Raw genomic sequence first — 22,502 nt, 5'->3', positions numbered from 1 at the left:
ATGCACTGGATGTGGGGAAGTACCCGCTGTTACTGGCAAAGCTTTCACTCCAATCTAGATCTTGAGTTAAGTTTTTATTTCTTACGTTGGTCACCAACTGACCATTCACTAAGCCCCACCCCTCTTAGTTACTACGTCTACTCTTTCCGGTCCAGCATGGTTGACAAAAGATAACAGTGCCAGATTTACCACACAAAATGTATAGTTACTTTACAAACAATGGGTTTTTGATTTCACACAGAAGTAGTTAAAGACTTCTCATTGCTAGCAAATGATGCTAGCAGACTTGTAAAGGGGTCTGTATACTTCACAAAACCAAATAAAGAGACTTACCCTAAATTATCATATACTGTATGTAGTATATGTAGCTTATTGGCTCCCACAAAGTGGATGTGTTCGTCCTGAATGGAGAATTGAATTATAACCCCACATCAAGTAGGTGGTTAATAGGGCTGTGTATTGGCAATAATCTGGCGATGCAATACACATCATGAAAAAGCATCACGATATATATTTATATATATATTGTGATGTATTGCAATACTGTAAGCTAAGTGATATATTGTGATTTATTAAAATGTGATTTTTGGAAAACTGTCATGTTGACAGTTGACATGAACACACCACCATATGCATTGCTGATAGCTGAGTACTATTTTTATCAGAACAGTGGGATCTGCATATGCATTTATTACTGTCCTTTTAACATCATATAACTACTAATCAGTGCAAGTCAGGAGAAAATGTATTATCATGCACTACAAAATATTACTTAATATGACTGTGATCTGTTGTTGATTGTACGTTTATACAGAACTCACTGCCAAATTCTAAAAAGAGAGCACATTCATTACATTGGAAAGCTAACAATTATGGGTCTGCTTCAAAAGAGCCTGGGTTTCTAAATGGATTTTGTCTATACATTTTCCAGGGCTGTTAAATTAGTCTGGTCTGTCAACCACTAGATATTTCCTGGATGAGGATCCATAGACTGTATGCTGAAGTTGATTTCAAGTTTTTCTGTATCTTTGCGGTGTGTGTGTGTGTGTGTGTGTGTGTGTGTGTGTGTGTGTGTAGCAGCAGGGGGCACCTCAAAGCAATGACTCATAGGAAAGCTTGAAATTACAGAGCTCATCAGTTACCAAGGACAATCAGCAATGTAAGAATATTCTGTGCTCATGTGTAGCTTTAATCCTGAGAATGAAAAAAAATACATATGGAAAGTTGTGCCTCCATTGTACTAGCAGTATATGTGTGATTGGCATCGTGTGCCAATTATCCTGTGCTCTCACCAGCCGATTGTGAAGAACAGGGATTTCCACAGATTCGTCATTTTCTTTGATAAATGAGAGAATTATCCTCAAGCCTCTCAGTGAAGGAGCAATATGACACCCTGTTGACATCACTCTGCAACAATGTGGCTTCCTTGTGAGCAAATCTTAAAGTGCTCCTCATGTATCTCGCTGATGAGGCCTGTGCCTTCACCTCATGGGCCTGGCAGCCTCTTACTTAGTCTTTTCAGCAGCAGTACCGGCAAGACAAAGGGAGTATGTCAGAGTGAACAGCTGTTTTTGTGTCACAATCCTCATGTCACAGGGGTTATGACCTTCTTTCAGTAGCACTCAAGAAACCAATGACATCATTGTTCCAACTGTGCAGCACTGATTCCCTCTTACTCTCCTAACTTTCTACAAGGAAAATAGATCATTTAGCTTCCCAGTGGCTCTTTTTGGGTAGTAATTTCAACTATTTGAAAATAATAATTTTCTACTAAAGACAGGCTTAGATTATATAATGAGCAGGCTACTGTAGACAAATGTTGCTCCTCTGCTATTTGCACGTATCTAAAGAGTTGGTGGTAAAAAATAGTGGCGGACTTGGAATTAAATCCGAAAGTCGCTTTCTCTCTGTCATGTTTAAATTGGTTGGCTAAAGTTTTAAGGAATGCCTCTGCACCTCGTCCCTTTATCTTTCTCTCTGGCATTGTTCTTGTTTCCTATCGTGCTCATGGCACAAATGCAACATGTATTATTTGGCACGTGGATAATTGCAATTAGCAGCTGCTGCATTTCATTCTTAGTGAATTTGCCCGTCAGTGTCTGGCTGACCATGTTTTAAAATGTTACTGCAGTTGATTTGATTGGCTTTGCTGAATTGTGGCAATACCCTTTGCATGACATTGGTGTTTTACACAGGCATTAAAGATATTTCACTGCTGAGAAACTGGTTTATCCGAGCCCCCTGTTAGCCCTGTGTTTGCAGTTTCATGGAGCATTTCCATAACAACACCACTAGGTCACCACTGACACATTACGTCATTGAGAAACTTGGATTTACTGTCACCACAACAGCCAAAATACATTGTTCTGCATACAATAGGTTAAGACAACTGTGATCGGTTTGCATGGTGAATATGTCAGAATGTGTCCTAAACTACCTCAGCTGTTTCAGACATACAGCCCAGACATTTGTCGATTTACTTTGTGGAATAAAATCCCCCGGCACTTTTGAGTTGGACCTCAGCTTCTAAGACTATTGGCCAAGCCACAGCACAATACCACTGCAAATACGCAACATGTAGCATTACCTGATGATGCTATAAATATATGTTGGAGAGAGAAGTGTGTCATGCTACAAGTTGGTCATTATGAAGATAATTCCATGTTGATATTGTGGATTAGGGCAACGTAAGGTGACCTTGAGCGTAACATCATGGACGAAACAGCAAATCTTCATGATATCTGGCAAAGCCTACACTCTCCAGGAATATAGTGGGCAGTCATGCTTGGGCTCGTACCAGAAACCAGAAGCGCACAGGCAGTCTGCTTCCAGACGGTGTTGAGTTTTCAGTTCAGCCATATGACTCAGAGGAAATGCCTGCCCCTATAGAGATGTTATTTCAGATGCAACATGCACCATGTCTGCATTCTTCATTCTTGAGTTTCAGCCTCTCCTCTACAGCAGATGTAATAGGCTCCCCAGGGTCACACTTAATACAATATAAAACATTGATTCATGTTCTCTCCATTCAGCTACTTAATCATTTGTCAGACAGCTGCTTATACTGACCAAACAGAAGCCACACTGCATGTATCATTTGACATTTATAAACTCTATCAACATTAAGTATGTCATTGATAATGCAATAGATAAATGTGAGCATCAGAGGAGTTAGAATTAAGTGTCATGCTGTAATCTCTTAACAAAGCTTTCCTTCCTTGTGCCTAACAGAGTATGTGATATATATATATATATATATATATATATATATATATATATATATATATATATATATATATATATATATATATATAGTCTGATATGAATAGACCAAACGCAGAATGTTTGTTTCTGTCAAACACAAGAAGCAACTCTCTCCCTCTAACCCTCTTTTCTGATCTTACCAAATCCAAACAGCGCTACATATCATGTGAATACACCTAAAAATGTTTAGTAATGTTTATCTTAGTTGAATTTGTTCAGTCAAACATTTAGTAGTGTGAACAAAAAGGCATCCCTCACCTCACTGAAGGTTGGCATAGTTAACTGTTTATGTCACAGCACACCTCAAGTACAGTTAGTATGCTTTGGATTGTGTGGCACCAGAGAGGGACTCTGGTGCCACACAAGACATTTACTCAAATTCCTGTACTGAACTACTATTTCCTTTTTATGCTACTTTACACTTTCAGGATTTCAAATCTGTAACAGTAGTTTGAGTGGCACATCATCAACAATACTTGTGAATCCTTGCGTGGCTATGGCCGCCGTTGTAGTGCCTTGTACTTACAACACGTCTAACTCATCATCATTCTCCCTCTACCATAACTTGGCTTGTAGTTGTCAGTTTCATGGTGCTCAGTTTTATTATGTGCTTTCAACTTTATTTGTGTCCTTGAAGGGCAATTGGTTTTACAGCAAGGCAAATGGTAATACATGAAAAGACATAGACATACAGTACAGTAAGGGGACTGAGTGGCGTCCTGAGCACAAGTGGACTAGAAGTCCAACAACAGTAGTCACTGGTGTCCGACTCGCATTTCCACCGTGTACAAAAGCACAACAGCAGTAACATCTACATTTATTTTCATTTCATTGTTTAGCAATAACATCTACAAAAATAATTTAAAGTCAGTGCTTTGGAAGCGTCCTCTCGGCGGTTACGTGTGTGGACGATAGCTACAATTATTTTAGGGACTTCTTTCCCCCAGTATTTGCTAAAGATTTTGCTTCTTTCCAGGCTAGGTGCCATTTTTAGAGCAGGAGGCATTGCCTCAAAGGCTAAATTCAGGGAACAAAAGTTTACAGAAGATAAGATTGTAGCATGACTGGCTGCGGCCTTCCTCAAGACAAATGCTGCTCTATATCTCTGGCTGTTCTTTGATGGGTACACTGTGAATCTCCCCGGTCAAAGGTGTTTGTACACTCCATACCTACATGTATGCTCCACTGCTACTCTGGTTGCCGTCTTGTTACTTTGACAGAGCCTGCAAGGGGTCTTCACTGAATCAACTGTGGTCAAGGACAATGTGTCTGGCTTTGTTATGGGAGTTGTGGAGACTCTGTTATCATTCTGGCTCCATTAATTCCAATTCATTTTAGCTGTGTGATAACTAGCAGCGTCTGCTTGTCTGCGCTCTCACAAGCCAGTGTGCTGTGTTTCCAGATAAACATGAAGCCTGTTGTGGGAGGTTCTCATGAGTTGAAATGGAGGACAATGATTGGTGCTGGTGAGGAGATAAAATAAATAGACCCATGCACATTTTGAAATGCACTGTACAGATTTTTGTTACTGTAGCTTCGCAAAGTGTTGGTGACAAGAAGATTTGCAACATGGCTGCTTTACCTCTCTGGGAGGCATTTCTATCTTACTGAGTGAACCAAAGTATTCACATCCTGAGAGCTTTCACACCACAACAAATATACAGTATACTAACCTACACATTGTCCTAAAATGCGTCAGATATATAGTACAGTATTACCATAGCAGGGCCGAATGAGTTTGTATGTGTGTGGTCTTTATTAGAGAACTATTTCAGGCTCCTTGTGGTCTGCGAATGTCTCTCCCTTATAAGTGCACTCATAGTTTTATTGAAATGGCATCCCCTCCCTCCACAGCATCTGGTATCTTTTGCGCAAGCACTTGTTCATACTTGTGCTCATGTCATTTCTGAAAAGACTACTTTATTATAGTAGTAACAGTGGAAAGTGAGGTGCATTTTAATATGTTAAACTAGGGGCAAATAATTCACAAATCTGTTTGACCTAAACTACTGTATACCTTTTTAAAAAATGTGTTCTATTTGACATTGATTTGGTTAAGACTGAGGCTTGAAAATGCTAGTGTCTTGTAAAGATGGCACACTCATATTTACAAGGCCTCTTTGTCTAGTCTTACAGTAAAACAGATGTGGGTTGTGAATTGAGGCTGTGGGCTATTTTGGATTCTCTCTCTCTCTCTCTCTCTCTCTCTCTCTCTCTCTCTCTCTCTCTCTCTCACACTCTCTCTCAAAGGGGCCCAAATGGCATGATCATATTAGATACAGTAGTGCCAAAGCAGTGTATGAATATCAACAAAAACTACAGTATCTTCAGAACATTGTAAATACTAATGATAATTGAATAAGTAAAAGTAATTAAGACAATAAATGGATGATCTGCAGATTTCCCCATTACACTCTTCAGTTTGTAATTATCTAAACACATAGATCATACAACATATTACAATGCGAGATTTTCATGAAAATGCTTGTGAATGTTTGTTTGGTGAAATCTATTTTACTTCTGAGACTAAAAATAGCTGTCTAGTGTCTGGCTACAAAGTAAGAAAAAACATGACACATGGACTCTTTTGGAAATCATCAGCTTATTTGCTTTGTTTTTCATAGTATTGCCAGGCAGAATGCATTGCTTTGATCCCAAGTATTTAACAGTAGCTTTGTAATTCATGAGAAAATCCTTTTTTTTTCTGTGTTTATTGGAACTGCCTTTCTAAAAAGAGAGAAAAGGAAAACCTTTTACAATCCCAAGGACAAAGGAGGAGTTTGTGTTGTGGGTAGGCGACATGACTGAGTTTCTCACACTTTCATTGTGAGGGATGTCATCCTAACAGCTTTCAAACGGGTTACCATATAGTATTAAGTGCTGTATAATATATTATTAATTATCCTTACAACTACAATTGGTACATTATCCTTATTTTCAGTTACTATGTACGTATCACGCAGTTAATTGTGTATCTAAGGCAGAATCATGAATTTCCATGCAAGAAGAGTCACCTTGCCTGCCATCACACCACTTTGTCTGCAGAAGCGGGTAGGAATCTTACACGCATCTCTTCTCTACTCTCTCTTTAAAAAAAATGTTCCTCTGTATTTGTGAAGATCGTTCTAAATTGGAGCTGTCTTTTTAAATGCCGCTGGATCCAACATCATGTGAGCACTCTAAAAGGGCTCACTATGTGTACAACAAGGGTTTGTCTTCATAAGTATGTTATATTAACAATCATTTCTCTGTGCTGTTGTTACTTGCTCAATCTGAACTTTCACCGGGATTCACACTGGGTTCTTAAAAAATGTTAGCTTTCATTAGTGGGAAGCACGTTCTTGGAATGAATCTTTGACACAGATGCAATGTGTCATTTGATGGCAAAAGATGGTGTTTTAAACTCAGAGAGTAGCTTCTCTGGACTCTGGAAATATTCTACAATGTAAAATCTGATCGGAACAAAGCAAGCCCACACGTAAAGTCACAGTATTCATATACAGTGTTTTTTTTAATATATTGTCTGTGGAGCAGCGCTTTGCATTGGTAGGACTTTCCAACAACAAAATAATGTTAATTCTTAAACTCCGGCCTGCTCCCCTTTTAATCCTGCTCTATTATTCCTTATGGATTTATAGATTCTTGCCTTCCGTCTTCTGATGTCTTGCTCCTATTGTTTACATTGACGCGGGGATGTCGATTTGTATTTCATATGATATCAGACAGGCAAGCCTGGAATCTGCCAAGCTGAAACGTACAATGAAATGTGGAACTGTGTGATAGATATGGCACCTTCTCGTGAACCATATACAGTAGGTGGTATAAGATGAATATGGTGTTTATAAAGAGGCACATCTGCAATGTTCTAATGATAGTAAATCTGTCTTATTCATCAAGCCACCTCAAGTGTCTTTTACATCCTATCTCTGTGTCAAATATGTTGTGAAAATCCAATACCAACAAACTCTGAAGAATAGAAATTCGACCAAATAATTTAAATTATTTTTTTAGATAAGACCGCAGCAGCTCAGCAGTCTTTTTTTTTGTTTAAAGTAGCTACTAGCTTTCCAGCGTGTTTATCTGTGTAGCCTGATAACATTTGTCTGCTGTTGCAATTCATCTACTCATTGGTGCACGCTGGATGCTCTGTAAAGCAAACCATATCCTGGCTTTTGATTTGTTTTTCCATTTGGTCCATTTCTGTTTCAGCACCCAGAGAACCAGTGCTTAGCTAATATTTGGGAGCCATGAGCTATAGGGTTAGGGTTAGGGTTTGAGGGAAATGAGGATCAGACTGTGAGGACATTTCCTAATGGTTTCTTAGATAGACGAGGCTGGAGGCCACCTCCTCACCACCACTACATGATAGAGCTGCAGCTGTGAGAGTGCAGTTCAAGGTTAAACCAAAGCGGTCTAATTGCCAAAATGTCTCACACTGTGCTGTCCTTGAGATAAGAAGGTCTAATAGAGTTTATGTTCAACAAGACTATATGTCGTGCTACATAGTCAATGTCTGGATTTATTCTGCCTTGTCCAGACAAGGCTTTTCATTGAAGGTTCTTTGTAACACAGCACGATATGTTCTTTTGCCTCACCCTCTGCTTCGCTCCTCACCGTACGTTGGCTGATGACTATCACAAAAAAAGATTGCCTTAATTTAGAAATTAATTTAGTTTATTTTTCCAACTTTAAAGTATCTGACTATATACATCTTGGTCATGATTCTGTAATTTATAAACTTATGGTATTCTTATCACCGCCACCAAGGAAGTTATGTTTTCAGTTCGGTTTGTCAGCAGGATTAGTAAAAACTACTGGCCCAATTTTTATGAATCTTAGTGGAAGAGTGCAGCATGAGCCAAGTTCTGGAGCAGGCCTGAATCACGGCTTAGATTGTGAAATAGGCAGGGACGTGCGGTCAGGGGATGTCATCATGAAAAGTAAATAGCAAATAGTGCTAAAATAAATATTAATATTTCTCTACTGATCTGTGCTATAAATGTAATTGTAATTTCTGTATGATTCCAATAATTTCAAGCATTTTTATAATCAAAATCTCTGAATTAGCGCATGTCCTGTTCAAACAGAGGAGACACGTGAGGTGAGGCAGCGACGAGCTGTGCCTCACCTCAGATTGCGCAATCCCTCACAAACTGGGTTGAGCGCGTGCCTTTTGCTTTCTCATTGTTTGTCACCACTGTAATATTTGTAGACACTTTTATTATATGTCCTTTCTTTCCATAGAATAGGAAATGTATTTCACGTCTGTGTAGAACATATTTAGTGTTGCTGATCTGACAGAAACCGCAGTGAAAAAGCACAGAGGGGCAAACACTACTCTGCCTCAAAGAAGAGGGCGTGCGAGAGCCCACGGGTCGGGTTTATGCTTGTTCTGTCGTTGCTCTTCTTCTACACTTCTCTTCTTCTTCTTCTATTTTGCTTTGACCACAAAAATGGTCAATATGTCCAAGCTTAAAAATGTCTCAAAAGACAGGGAAATATGACCAAATCAACAGCAATTCAACATCAGACAGGTAAAGTAATCTTTTATGTGTTTGTTGTTCTCTTTATACATCCGTGGTTGTTACGCAGATTATCGCGGAATCTCACGATTTTCGCGGGTGGTGGCGTCCGCGAGTGCTCCGCTTCTGAATCTGTGGAATCAAATATGTACCTTACCTGTGTGTGTGTGTGTGTGTGTGTGTGTGTGTGTGTGTGTGTGTGTGTGTGTGTGTGTGTGTGTGTGTGTGTGTGTGAAGAATGCTGATATGAAATATGTAACACAACCAGTAGTCAATGTGCAGGCTGCCAATTGAATGGTGAATTAAGCTACTCTATTGGGTTCATATATTTGTAAACCTGACTTATGTAGTGTCAGTGCCTCAGCAGACACGAACCTCACCGCACGTCACTGGAAATAGGGCATGTCCTTAATGGAGGTCTGTATTTTTCAAGCGTACTTATAGTTTTATGTTTTTGCGTTCATGTTGAAAAAACAATATTTTGTGATTTTTTTTTAACTGACTAATATTAAGTACTGGATCCTTTCATGAATGACTGCTTTTAAAAAGTTTCTGGCCACAGCAGGAGACATTGTCACCAACCAGTTTAAACATTTAGACTGCACGTTTGACTGCCTCTTTGAGTTGGAGGACATTTTTGAATGTTTGCTCTGCTTTGGTTTTGACTAAGCTAATAATACTGTAGTGTGTGGAAATTGTGAAAATAATTTAATGTTGACAGTGGTGAATTTAACCATTCAGCATTTTTTTATCTGGGTGATGAGCTTTAAAGTATTTTACAATAAAGTTACAGACCAATATCAAGCACAACCAACCTAGCTAGCACCAAACTAAGCCAACGGAATGATCCCTATGATGCATATATCATTCACAATCAGCTCAAAATTAAACTATTCACTTTATGCCGTTTTGAGACATTGAATTGCTGTCCAACATCTCACCCCAGTGAGCCTTAAAGGTGACCTCTTGTTTTGGCATGGCTGCAACCAAGTTTTTACAAAAACAACTTGTATCTTTAGTTGGAACAGCTGAAACCAGTTTGCTCTTTTGCCCTTTTAATGTGAGGAACAATAATCTTAACGGAGACGTTGCAACATAAAAGGTGTACTTGATTGACATGACGTAGGCGTACATGAATGCTATTCAGGTGAAAGCATGTTTACATTTGGATCAGGGTTACTTGGCTGATGAATGCAGCTCTGTGTTCACTGATAAAGACAGCAGCCGAGCACACAGCATGCTACCTTGCCTGGCCATTCATTAGAAACTCTTAACCAATGATTAACAGTATCTTCCACTCAATGTTACGAATGAGAAATGATGCATAATGATCCAGTAAGTTGTTTTAGGAAGTAAAAGTAATAACAGTTTGGGTTGTGCAATTACATTAGTTGACCTATCTGTTGATATTATGAACAACACACACTATGTAGTATGGATTTATGCAAATATGCATATTTCTCATCTGATGATGTCATTGGCGAGTTGTCATTTCACTTTATATTTTGTTGAAAGTTTGAATACAACATGCCACTGCACTACCACATCTAATGTAAAATCTTTATGTTTTATTTAAATCTGTCTTTGTGATTCAACATGGAATATTTTCAATGTTTGGAAAACAACCAACAGCATATTTTCATGACTCAGACATCTGCTAAGTTAATTGGTGAATCTAAATTAACCTGCAGAGCAGAATCCCTAATTAAAATCCTCACTTTTAAATGCTTTTGATGCCAAACCATGTGAGCACCATTTTGGTGCCTTAGGCCTAACACCCACTATCTGACATCAAATCATTTGTGATAATTATGCAAAAAAATAAAATAATACTATCACCGTAACCATGGAGACAGCACAGGAAACTGCTCTGCTTGTGTGCTTCAGATGTAGCGCCCTCAGAAGTAACATGGTGATAAAGCACCTCCCCCCAAAAAATCAATCTTTAGGAGTTAGTTTCATAGATATTGTCACAAGAACCAGGTTTCACATCAGGACACTTCCACACTCCATCATGCCTCTAAGTTCTATTTTCTAATTTAACATGAACATAATTTACATTGTTTAAACAGTGTAAAATGTTTAGTATAAAGGAAGTAAAAAAATAGAACCTACATTTGTTTGTGTGAATATTTCTGGCTTTCTGTTTGCCACACGGTCCTGAAGCAACAGTTTGTAACACCAGCTGACTCAGAGTTGCCAGAGGTCTTTACAAAACTTCAATAAGTGATTTATAACATAAAATCCTGCTCTGCAACCCTGTGTTGTCTCCCTTCCTCCTCTTGTAAAGGGGTCATGTAAGTGGCTATTGGATGTGGTCTGAGTGATGGAATGGATTCATGTAATTTAATTTTCATTCATTGTGGACGCGTGTTTTCTCGACATCCAAACTAAAAAAATGTCACCTCCTCCCTCTCAGTCGGTGTGTGTTAAGTACTGCAAACATTCAGTACATCTGCAATGCTAATGCCCCAAAAAGGTTTCCTCACCCTCTGACAAACCCTACCCTGTCCCTGGTGAAATGTGATGCCTGAATGATTTGATTTGGCCAACTCTCAGGAAGCTGCTTCCTCACAGCAGCTAAACAAGAGTGCAGGCTAGATGCAGTTATGATCAGCAGTTCAGCAAATTCATACCTTTTTTTATGATCTGGGGTTTGTTTATTTTAAATGAATATGATTTTGTACTGTTCTCAGCTGTAGTTGTCTTTGTCTCTGATGTGGTTTAAAAGAGGTTTGATAATTAACCTGCATTGTTAACTATATTAAAACACGGGCTGCTGGAGTAATCTGTTTAGCGTACGCCCTCGTCTTTGTGAGACATCCACAAGCAAAGATATCTGTCTTTGTCAAGCTCCAAGTGGGTTGATTAAACACTAAATGGTTTACGCTGAGAGATGATGTCATAGCTGAAGGCTCCTATTTGCTGATGGCTCCTTGAGGGCTCAAACCTCAGCCCTGCTGGAGAGCGCTGACCTCTTTTCTCTCCACAAAAGGAATCAGGCTGGCCCTGCCCAGCTTTGAACTACCAATAGCGCTCATAGAAAGAAAACAAAAAGACAGTCATTTGGTCTTTACTTTGCTCCCCTCCATACCCCGTCTCTGCACTATGTCAACTTTAGACAGAGTTGACCCAACTAGCATTTCATTTAATCAGCACCTTTGTAATTGCTCTGTGGGCTCTTACAGGGCATTATGCTGGACTTCTGCTTGCCATAGGTGTGTGAATGAGAATGGAGAGGGGGTTGGAGCCTTATGGCTCTCAGTCTCTCTCCTCCTCTAAGCCATTTTCAGACATTGAATAGGATTACTGGCTTCATCTATCTGTAAAGTTATGGCATTTTGTCATTCTGACTTTTAGGTTAATGTTCCTTACGGCAGGAGACCTTAATTACCGCAAAGAGAAAAATAGTTTTTGAGTTTTAAGACTGATCTGCTATGAGAAAATTGATCTCCTCAACATCTTAAAATGGACTCTCTTACAGTATTTCCTAGTTTATTAAAATAGATTTTGTGAATAGGCGATGCAGACATAGACATAACGTAATCTGACTTTCTCTCTCAATTCAGACTAGTGCTATGTGAAAAGTGATACGTAGATGGTTTAAGATCCGACCTAGTGTGGTGCATTTCTGAAAGGGACTCTAGTTAATGAGCAGATTGGTCTCTTGCTTCTTGACGCTTAGTGGTGGTGAAAGGTAGCAGGTGATTTGGTATCCACCCCTAGCAATACAGATACAGTAGGTGGAGTTGGGACAGCGCTGTGCTAAGAGGCAGTTTTGCTTAATTGCCTCCTTTCAGCTCCACTGCAGCACAGAGCGAGAGAGGGAGGGAGGGAGAGCGAGAGATAGAGAGAGAGAGAGAGAGGGGGAGAGATAGAGAGAGAGAGCTAGAGAGAGAGTCTCGGTCCTTCCCAGCTGACGCTCGCAGTGCTGTCAGACGTGTGTTTTTATGTTTCTTAGCTCTCTTTTGCAATGCTGTGTACTCAGCCATGCATAGGCTACAGATCTTGTACAAACTCAGAACACTGCTTGGCTCCAAACAGGGGGGTAAGTTCTTCTTTCAGATGGATTCATTTTTTAAGTGTTTGATGTCTCACTGTGGTGTTGCAAGATTAATACACTTCACAAGCTCAATTGTTTACATCCTGGAACATGCTTTTCACATTGTTCTCTACTTTGTAATGTCCTTTATCAACGCTAATTTTCTAAATAAGTTGTTGCTGCAATAGGAAACGGGCTACCGAACTGGTGTTTGATGGTCAACCTGAGTAATTTGTCTGATACTTTGCCTCACTTTTAATACTTTTCATTGCATTACTTCAAGTCAAAAAACACTCTCTGCTTGTGCTCCTCAAAGGTAAAAAGTATCTCATCCTGCTGAGAGGTTGAAGTGGTTGTTGATTCTATGCTTCTGTTTTCAGGTAATCAAAGTTTATAGTGAAGATAACACCAGCAGGGCAGTGGAGGTTCCCAGTGACATCACTGCCCGGGACATATGCCAGCTGTTTGTCTTGAAGAACCACTGCATTGATGACCACAGCTGGACCCTTTTTGAACACGTCTCTCATCTGGGAATAGGTAAAATATTGTTTTCTGTATAAATAGCATTATGTAAAAAATCATGCATGATCATTATCCTAATCAAATAGTATTAGATATTATGTAGAGGCAGCTCAGGTTAAGTGTTGTTGATCAAACTATACACACATTTGATATTATGTACTGGTATTCACCATGTGATGGTAAATGTTGTTGGTACTAGGGGCGAGGTTTGCTTGATTTGATGGGAGTGGCGGTAGGAAGTGGGGGTGGTGGGCAGGTGACTTGGCGATATGTGTGAGTGGAACAGAGCACTGCCCTGTGTTTTTGTTCAAAGTTTAGTGCCCAATTACATTGTGTAGAATGTGAGGAGGGCTAATATTTGGTACTGATTGTGTCTTTATCACTGCGAGGCATCAATTCTATATCTTCCTTGTATAGAAGATAATTTATTTTCCTCCATTGGCTTTGCATTAGAAGAGAGGTAGTGCAATGCATGTATGAAGACTGTCTTCAATGGGGTATGGAGATTTTCTCTCACTTGTACAATTTACATCCCGACCAGTATTGTCTGCATATTCTGTTGTGAGGTTGCCGTGAGGTCTACATGTTTAAGCCACATTACCTGCTGCTGCTAATTTGATACATTTTAATTTAAAGCACTTTAAAGGCCATACAACTGTTTAAAGGTGTTAGGTGTGGGTAAGGGTTTCATGTTATTACAGAAATGGCGTGCTTTAGATACTGTTAGGGAACATTGGAAGTGATGCACAGCATTGAATAATTTGCTGTTAGTTGTAACCATTTATGTAACATGTACTGTAACAGAAGTATTTGTTTATCAAAGGCACTTTACCATTTGCATTCAAGAATGGTGTATGACTGACATTGAATATAGTTCTTAATAAGCCAACAGTGAAAAACACACACATATCTGTCATTGATATAATAACACTGATCTGCTGAGGGACAGTATGACTGCATACAAGATTTCTCTGCTGCATTTTCACACTATTGCACACATTACATAATTCATCCATCTGTTCTGTTCCAGTCATCAATGTTTTCTTTCATCAAAGCCACGTATTGCTTTATTGTGAAAAACATGTATATAGATATTTGTTATTTTACTTTTTCAGATAAACTGACAGATGAAATGAGATGTATTGTTTTCACTGAATTAAGGCAGTAGTCTGTTTTCCTGCTTTTTTGCAGACCACTCAAAGTTCATATCTATAAATGCTTATTAAATCATATTGTGAACAAAGCAAGGCATACACTATGTAATTTCTCACAATCATATTATCAGCCATGTAAATCATGAATAGTTACTTGTTGTCTGATGACGTATTTGCCCTGATTGTTTGTTCAAAGTTGAGAGCTGCTTCTCGTGTCTCTGTTGAATCGGGGGAAAACATTTGTGTTCTGGGAAATAATTCATATTTATGTTCTACTGATTCTCTTGAGACCTCTGCTCTCGTCCAGAGGTTACACATTGATATAAGGTTGATAATCAAACTGTGTGCCTCCATGTAAAGCAATAATCTCTTGTCAGGAAATAATTTACAAACATCTTTGCATTATGATTAGACCATTTAAACGTATGTATTTATCTTTGGTTTGGCATTACAGCTGATTCTATTCCATCTCCATCTTTTGTCGATAGAGAAGTGGAAAAAATTGATTTTCATTTTCATTGATTTTCTTTTTCTTGTCCTCCTGGTCTCACTAGAGAGAACCATTGAAGACCACGAGTCCGTTATGGAGGTGCTGTCAGGCTGGGGAATGGACACAGACTGCCGGCTGTATTTTAGGAAGAATTATGCTAAATATGAATTCTTCAGGAAACCCCTGGTGAGTTTTGATAGCGTTATGCTGTGGGTATGGTGAGGAGTTCATACACATGATTTTTGCCTCTGGGCAGTCTCTCTTTGAACCAACCACCTGTATTCCGACTGCTGTGTGGGTTGAGGAGACTAAAGAGTGTTGTAACAAATGATGTTGCTTTCATATTGGTAGGACTTTTTCCCGGAGCACATGGTCTCCATATCCAGTGAAACCAATGGGGTGGTGGATCACTCTCAGCTCATACAGGTATTAAGTTCTTTCTGTTTATGCTGCACTCTCTTCCCCATTGAGTGCCAATTGTGAGGCTCTCAAACTCCTGTCTAAATGTGTTTTTACGTTAAGAGTGTACACACCCATCTATGGACACATATCTCTCTACCCAACACAGACCTTTCTCAACTCCAGCACTTGTCCAGAGATACATGGACACCTCCATGCCAAAGAGCAAAGCAGGAAGTCTTGGAAGAAGTTTTATTTTGTCCTGCGGAGGTCGGGGCTTTATTTCTCCAACAAGGGAACTTCCAAGGTCAGTAAAACAAAATGACTCGGCTACAGAACATTTTCTGCATTTTGCGAAATTCTAAGAGCAAAATAAGAAGCGGAATACAACATGGGTTATTTGTTGCATATAATTAAAACCATTCTGTTGCACGCAATCCTATTTGATATCCTATTTGGATATTTATATGTTGTTGCATTACATTGGTCTGGAGCCCTTGCTTGAATTTAATGCACATACTGTAGTTGCGTTGTAATATTTTTGATAAAATTGGAAAAGACTACTGTTGGTACACTGTGGGGTCAACAGTTCATCCTCTGTATATATCTCACTCGTGCTTGGAGAGGGCAGTGGAACAGGTTGAGCTTGATTTTCCTTAGGTCAGCTGGCATGTCATCCAGGCAGAAACAGGATTCTCAAAGCTGCTGACAAGTGAAGCTTATACCTAGGCACACGGCGTGCCAACACAACCATTTCTCAACTGCTTTCATTTCCTACAACAGTAGACCTTTTGTTTTCGTGTGCAGGGAGGCTTTGCTATGGCGCCCACTTTTACTCTAGCAGGTTTACCATTCATCTGTGGTCGGACACATTGCTAGTCAGTCAGCACAGTCGCTAACGGCTGAGGCATTACTTTAAATAAGGAAGTAGGGCCGCTGCGTCACATGAAAGCAGAACAATGGTAATCTTTGTGCCTTTTTCTTTCTTTGAAATGTTTTTCTTTGGCACAATGTGGGCACTGATACTGTCTCGTTACAGCTCCTATCATTTTATTATGTTCCTTCTGCGAAAAAAATTACCACTGTTCAGTTATGGATTTCTAACAGAAGCATGCATGCTTCATGTCCAATTCATTTACTAAAGTAAATTACTGTGTTCTTCACATTAGTGACCACATCATAAAATGTATTGAAGAGGCAAGACTCACGCACACACACAAACACAGACCTTACATGTGTCTCCATCACTCACGCGGCAGATTTACAAACATGTCGCAGAGTTGAATAATAGAACCAAAACTTTGATTTGAAGTTGCATGAAAGTTCTTTCTGTGCTTTTGTTTTATAATGACTTCCTCTTTTTTTACACAGGAACCAAGGCATCTCCAGTTCATTGCCGATTTCAGTGACAGTGATGTCTACACAGTGTTGTCAGCCAAAAAACTCCATGGAGCCCCTACAGATTATGGCTTCTGTGTCAAGGTACCATCACTTTCTAGAAATGCGCAAACTGCACCAAAGGAGCAGAAGTAGAGTATTGATTCTCAGCATGCTGAACTCCTTTTGTCTCCTTGTAACTTCTTTCTCCAGTCCACAAAGTGTAGTTCAGCCCGGGACTTGAAGCTGCTTTGTGCGGATGATGAGCAGACCAGGACCTGCTGGATCACAGCCATGCGCTTGTTAAAGGTTGGCTCTCTGATCACTAACTGGTGATGTCTAAGAGGAGGAATGCTGAGTCAGTGCTAGAATCAGATTTAGCTTTGGGAGGAGGTCAAGGGAAACTACTGAGTGATGCTGGATTAGCACTCGTAGCCTTTATAGAAGCAGCATGTGTTCATTGTCTGGATATCTGATGGATACACTTAAGAGCATTAGTCACTCTCCTGCTGGTCTATAAATAATATACAGTAAAGCTTAACACTCTTTATTTGTATCTGTCCCTTTTCATCACTACTCTCCAGCGATACTGAAAGTATTTTAAAGTTAAGATGTAATAGATATTTGAGATTAGAATTTAAAATGCTGACTTTTTTTGTGTGTTCCAGTATGGGATGGAACTCTACCAAAACTTCATTCAGCCACACCAGAAACAAAAAGCTTCGCCAATGGTAAGCTGAAGGTCTTATTTTTATGTCCTGCAACTCACTTGAAAATGCCTTAAAAGCTTATATCCTCACATTAAAAATGTACTTTGGTAAGCTTTATATCAACAGTGGATCAAAAGATTGTGATAAAGCTCACACAGTTAACAGAAAATCTGCAGTTTGCCTTAACTTCACCTGGTTGGGTCAGCATTAGCTTGTTGGTGTTTCAGCCCACATACTGTCCTCACCAACCTTGTTTCAAACCCAAGCAGGCAACGTATTTCAACCATAAAGCTCTTCTATACCCACTTATAATACCTGCCAAGCACCAAATGGCAGACTGATAATGTTCGCAACTAGCTGGAGAACATGGTAGAGCATTAAGCGGCTAAAAAAAATATTTTACTCAGGAGTTGGTTTGAGACCAGGAAAGTGAAAATGGGACATTGTATAGTTAAATGTTTGTGAACAAGTTTGCCATATCAACTTTATAAGGTAGTACAATGTCTGTTGTTTTTCTAGCTTGTTGCACTGCTCCCAGGTGACCAAAGAAAATCCATTAATGCAGCTTTAAAGATCCGTTTTCATGCGTTAAAAATGTGTTGGGCCAATACACAGGCCAACACATAGCAGTGTTGTAATATAATTGCATAGGACAAATGAGGCACCTTCAGTGTGTTCATGTGGGTTTGGTGTCTCAGAATAGCCTCAGACTCTACTGGGAGTATTTTCGTGGCAGTGAACACAATCTATTTATGGCTTTTGGACATGTTCACGAACCCTCCACTTTCTAAAAATACACAGTGATCAGCTGCTCTCAGATTTAACAACTCATCACCTCTTCTCTGCTGTCGGAGGGTCATATGTGAGCAACAGCCTCGCCAAGAGGATTAGCTAGAAAGATAGGAGAGTACATGAATCTGCCAAAATGCACGGTCAGGCTGCTGAATCTCCTGGGCTATACTTGACAGATTTAGCTAAACATGCTACCTTGAGAAAACTGCTTCATATGATCACTGAAAAGTAATAAAAAGCTGCAATCGTATACAATATTAAGTAAGATATATATGCACAATGATGGGTATCTTTACATCATTGGAATTGGGGCAGAGTGAATAAGACAGACGGGAATGCCTCTATGCTCAAATAAACACTGCTCACTTTGTTTTAACCACTCATTTATATTCTAAGCTTAGTAGGTGGTAGAGGAACAAATGTGGTAATATTAAAAGCTTCTTGGTAATCCTGATAAGAAGAATTTTCTTGAGTGTGTGCAGTGAGCCACTCACTATATGGCAGCTTAAAGGACTAAAATGTGCCCATGTGTCATTCTTTTCAAAGCCACTCTAATCCCTTTTCAATGGAGTTTTCTGTCTACATCATCTAGAAATGATAAAAATGGAGTCCTTACTCAAACACTAGATGGCAATACAATACCATGAGACAGCAAAAGTCAGTCCACTCCTCTTCCACAGTATACAAAGGAAATCAAACCCAAAAAGGAAAACGTTTGGGTATTTTGTAGAATAAAATACATATCTTTATACAGTATTTTTTTTTTTTTAATTTTTATGAGAAAATAAAGCAAAATAAACAACAACAGGGGAATAATTTGAACAAAAATAAGTCATACGGTCAGTACAAAAATAACATTTCAACGTATGTGTACAATTTCAGAGAAGTATCTCAGAGAATTCACTGGTGGCGATGGACTTTTCTGGCCAAAAGAGTCGGGTTATTGAGAACCCATCTGAGGCGCTGTCTGTGGCTGTAGAGGAAGGCCTGTCATGGAGGGTAAGTCTGGGTATCACCTGGTGAAAATCTCTAGAATAAAAACAAATCATTCAAATGTTATTATGAGCTCTGACAAATGACAAACATCAAATCTGTTAATGTCCAGGGTAACAAGAGTTATTAAGAATTAACATAGTGCTTTTTAATATTCAACAGTATATTCATACACATAATACAACAAAATAAAGCTTATTAAGTCAACAGTTGTAAGCACCTCATAAGTTGTGATTATAATAGGATAAGTTAACATTGCTTCAACTTACATTGTGACTATAACTCATTTCTCCTGTAGCGGAAGAGCTGCCACCGTCTGAGCAGCCATGGGAGCCCCTCCACATCACAGAGCTCAGTGTCAGTCATAGGTTTGTGCGACGCTTTTTTAAAATTATTTTTGTACATAAGTGAAATGGATAATTTGCAATATGTTGTTTCTCTTTGTGCTTCAGCCATCCACTTGACTCAGTCCTGGTTCCACGGCAAACTGTCTCGGGACGAGGCTCAGCGTCTAATCACTCAACAGGGTCTTATCGATGGGTAAGCAGTTATAGTGCTTTTTTGTCGTTACATTATGTCATTAAAGACATTAGGTTTATAGGTAGTAGGTAGACCTCTGGGTTTACAGCATTTGGTTCATGATCCTCAACAGTGAGGCTTTTTTGCTATATCCACTTTTCTAAAGGACAAGCGTGGTAGTTTTGTTATTATAGGGTGATTTTCCTGTAAAATACCTTTTAATGTGAGTCACATTTAAATTGAACAAATACATTTCTGTTGACAATACATTTGTGCAATTGTGTGGTGGGTAGTTACAAAATGTAATAATTGTAGAGATTATTTTAAGAAGACGCATGAAACGTTTGAATTATTATATCATCATAACATCTGAATGTATCTTTACAACAATATTCTCTAGTGAGCCATAATGACTGGACTTCAAGAGACAACATTAATATATTTTTTGGGGAAATCTTAAATATGGTTGCAGTGAGAACATTTAAAAGCGTTCTTCTTGTTTTCAGAGTATTTCTTCTGAGAGACAGCCAAAGCAACCCGAAGACATTTGTACTCTCGCTGTGCCACATGCAGAAAATCAAACACTTTCAGATCTTACCTGTGAGTACAATCCACTGTTTGGACATACAATGTTTTTTATTAATCTTCCCAATTTGAGCCTGACGTTTAGTAAGTCATCTATCTCTTGTTCGTGATTCCTTTGTGTGTGGTTGTGCACGTATGTGTGCATACTCCACTGCAGATGGACGACGAAGGGGAGTCATTCTACAGTCTGGATGACTGTCACACGCGGTTCTCTGACTTGATCCAGTTGGTGGACTTTTACCAGCTAAACCGAGGGGTGTTGCCCTGCAAGCTCAAACACCACTGTGCCCGGATCACCCTGTGAACGAGGGACCCAAGAGACCCCCGAGGGCCCACATGCACCTTAACTCCAGGGCCTTTCAGGACATACACTCCCTGTGTTCTTGTGCCTTGAAGAAGAGAGATATACAGACTTAACAGCCGTGCTAACTGAAACCACTGTTATCATGCACTATCGCCTCCTTCATACTTTGCTACGTGGTTCCTCCTTATTTTTATATTTCAGAAAAAGTTGAATTTGACAATAGACTGTATGATAACTGACTACATGTGCTGAAGATGATGTGCAGTTTTTTTTTGTTGAACGTTAATCTTTGGCGCTGTAATGTGCCCATGTGTGGCCGTAAATCCATTGTGCAAAGTCCAAACATGACTTATTGTACTGTGTCGTAGAGCTGAACGTGTACTGCGAACAGCTTGTGATTCTAACATCATGACATCAGTGAAAGAAAGTATTTTATTACTCGTATACATACAGTAGCTTGCATTTGAGTTTTCACTGAAGAAATTTCAATCGAATGTCTTCTGCGATATGTATACAGTAATTTCATAAACATAAACCTGTCATTCATTTTTATTTGAAACCATATCATTCTTGGACTTGTAGTACACAACACCTCTGTCATGTTAAATTTGTGTAAAACTAAGCTATCTTACTTTTTCATTGTCATTGTATTTCTAAGCATTCAGGTATTTTTAAAAAAAGAAAATGATTGTTTTCTATTTGAGTGCTTAAAGAACCTATCAGGAGGTGTCACTGTGCATGCCCTGTAAGCTGGACTGAGACTGCTGTAGAGAGAAACGGAGAGGTAATGTACGGGTGGAGAGAAATGGCACACAACCTGCACTGTACATTCATTGTAAACGATTGTGATTAAATGAGATGTTTGTATTACATGAAATAAGTTGTGAGCTTGCTCTACAGCGAGAACGGTGAACATATATATTTCACTAATTTTAGATTAAGATGGAAATCCGAAATACTGTGTGACTGATTTTGATCATATCTAAATTCAGTTGTGTTGAAATTTAGGTTTTATATTTTCCAAAGATTCAGGTATACAGTTTGCCACTGCTGTGGATAAATATTGTTTCAGATATTATTTGTTTTCAATAAGCCAATGATACATCAGCTTTTAAGAACAAGGCATTTTCAATCAGTGACATAATTGAAATGTCCATCTTCTGTTAGTTTCATTTTTTTTATTCAGCTGGACAACAGTGCATTGATCAATAAATGTCATGGACTGCATAGTTTTATATAAACAAAGTCTGTTTGTAATGTATGATTTGTATGATTTATTGTTACATTTAATGATAAGCTGCAAGATAAACACACTGTTAGTTAAAGCAAGTAGGTTTCAATGATGTTTAAAAGCTGCCAGCAATTGCTGTAGTTAAATACGCAGCACGGTAAACTCTTAACTATAAAGCCCAGATGAGATCTGGGACAGTGTGGAGCAATAGATGACTACATCTCTTTATTATATAAAATAGTATACTGCTTAGTGTTTGTATGAAAAATAGGTTATGATACAAATGCAATGAAACGTTCCCCTGAACCATCTCTTTAGCACACAGTGGGGCGCTTCTTTGCTCAGAAAGATTTTTACATGATTTTCTAATAAGATCCAGCACATAGTTAAATTTAGCAGCACTATATAGCATATGTATGGGACACATTAGCCTAACATTGTCAAGTATGATTTAATGAATTTTGTGGGCAGCATGTGTATACGTGTACATACACTTATATCCTCCTCATAAATCATTTTTATAACCACTAGATGGTACTACTTGTCCAGGTTTATGTTTGAAATATTTGTGTCTTATGCAATTTAAATGACATAATAC

The 22,502-nt window shown here is 38.9% G+C and overlaps 1 protein-coding gene across 5 annotated transcripts in view; it reads left to right on the top strand.

Annotated features, from left to right (window-relative positions):
* Nucleotides 1-21,934, top strand: part of grb14 (growth factor receptor-bound protein 14) — a 29,069-nt gene extending 7,135 nt beyond the window's left edge. For 3 of the 5 annotated variants that reach the window (XM_068704044.1, XM_068704060.1, XM_068704051.1), the window contains 12 exons: nt 13,209-13,365; nt 15,059-15,180; nt 15,346-15,420; nt 15,563-15,700; nt 16,765-16,875; nt 16,984-17,079; nt 17,439-17,501; nt 19,155-19,271; nt 19,564-19,633; nt 19,718-19,805; nt 20,291-20,384; nt 20,527-21,934. In XM_068704044.1, the coding sequence (XP_068560145.1) occupies nt 13,209-13,365; nt 15,059-15,180; nt 15,346-15,420; nt 15,563-15,700; nt 16,765-16,875; nt 16,984-17,079; nt 17,439-17,501; nt 19,155-19,271; nt 19,564-19,633; nt 19,718-19,805; nt 20,291-20,384; nt 20,527-20,673 (1,278 nt within the window). In that variant the 3' untranslated portion in view covers nt 20,674-21,934. Of the gene's footprint in view, nt 1-6,116; nt 6,316-12,579; nt 12,835-13,208; nt 13,366-15,058; nt 15,181-15,345; nt 15,421-15,562; nt 15,701-16,764; nt 16,876-16,983; nt 17,080-17,438; nt 17,502-19,154; nt 19,272-19,563; nt 19,634-19,717; nt 19,806-20,290; nt 20,385-20,526 lie in introns of those variants that run through there. The other 2 variants (XM_068704078.1, XM_068704069.1) reach the window with 2 other exon arrangements.
* Nucleotides 21,935-22,502: the final 568 nt, after the last annotated feature.

The sequence above is a fragment of the Cebidichthys violaceus genome, unplaced genomic scaffold (assembly GCF_023349555.1).
Source record: "Cebidichthys violaceus isolate CVI_PGR_0920_01 unplaced genomic scaffold, fCebVio1.0.p SCAF_11, whole genome shotgun sequence".
Lineage (NCBI taxonomy): Eukaryota > Metazoa > Chordata > Actinopteri > Perciformes > Stichaeidae > Cebidichthys > Cebidichthys violaceus.
The sequence above is the reverse complement of the archived record's forward strand: the minus strand, read 5'-3'. Positions and strand labels throughout refer to the sequence as shown.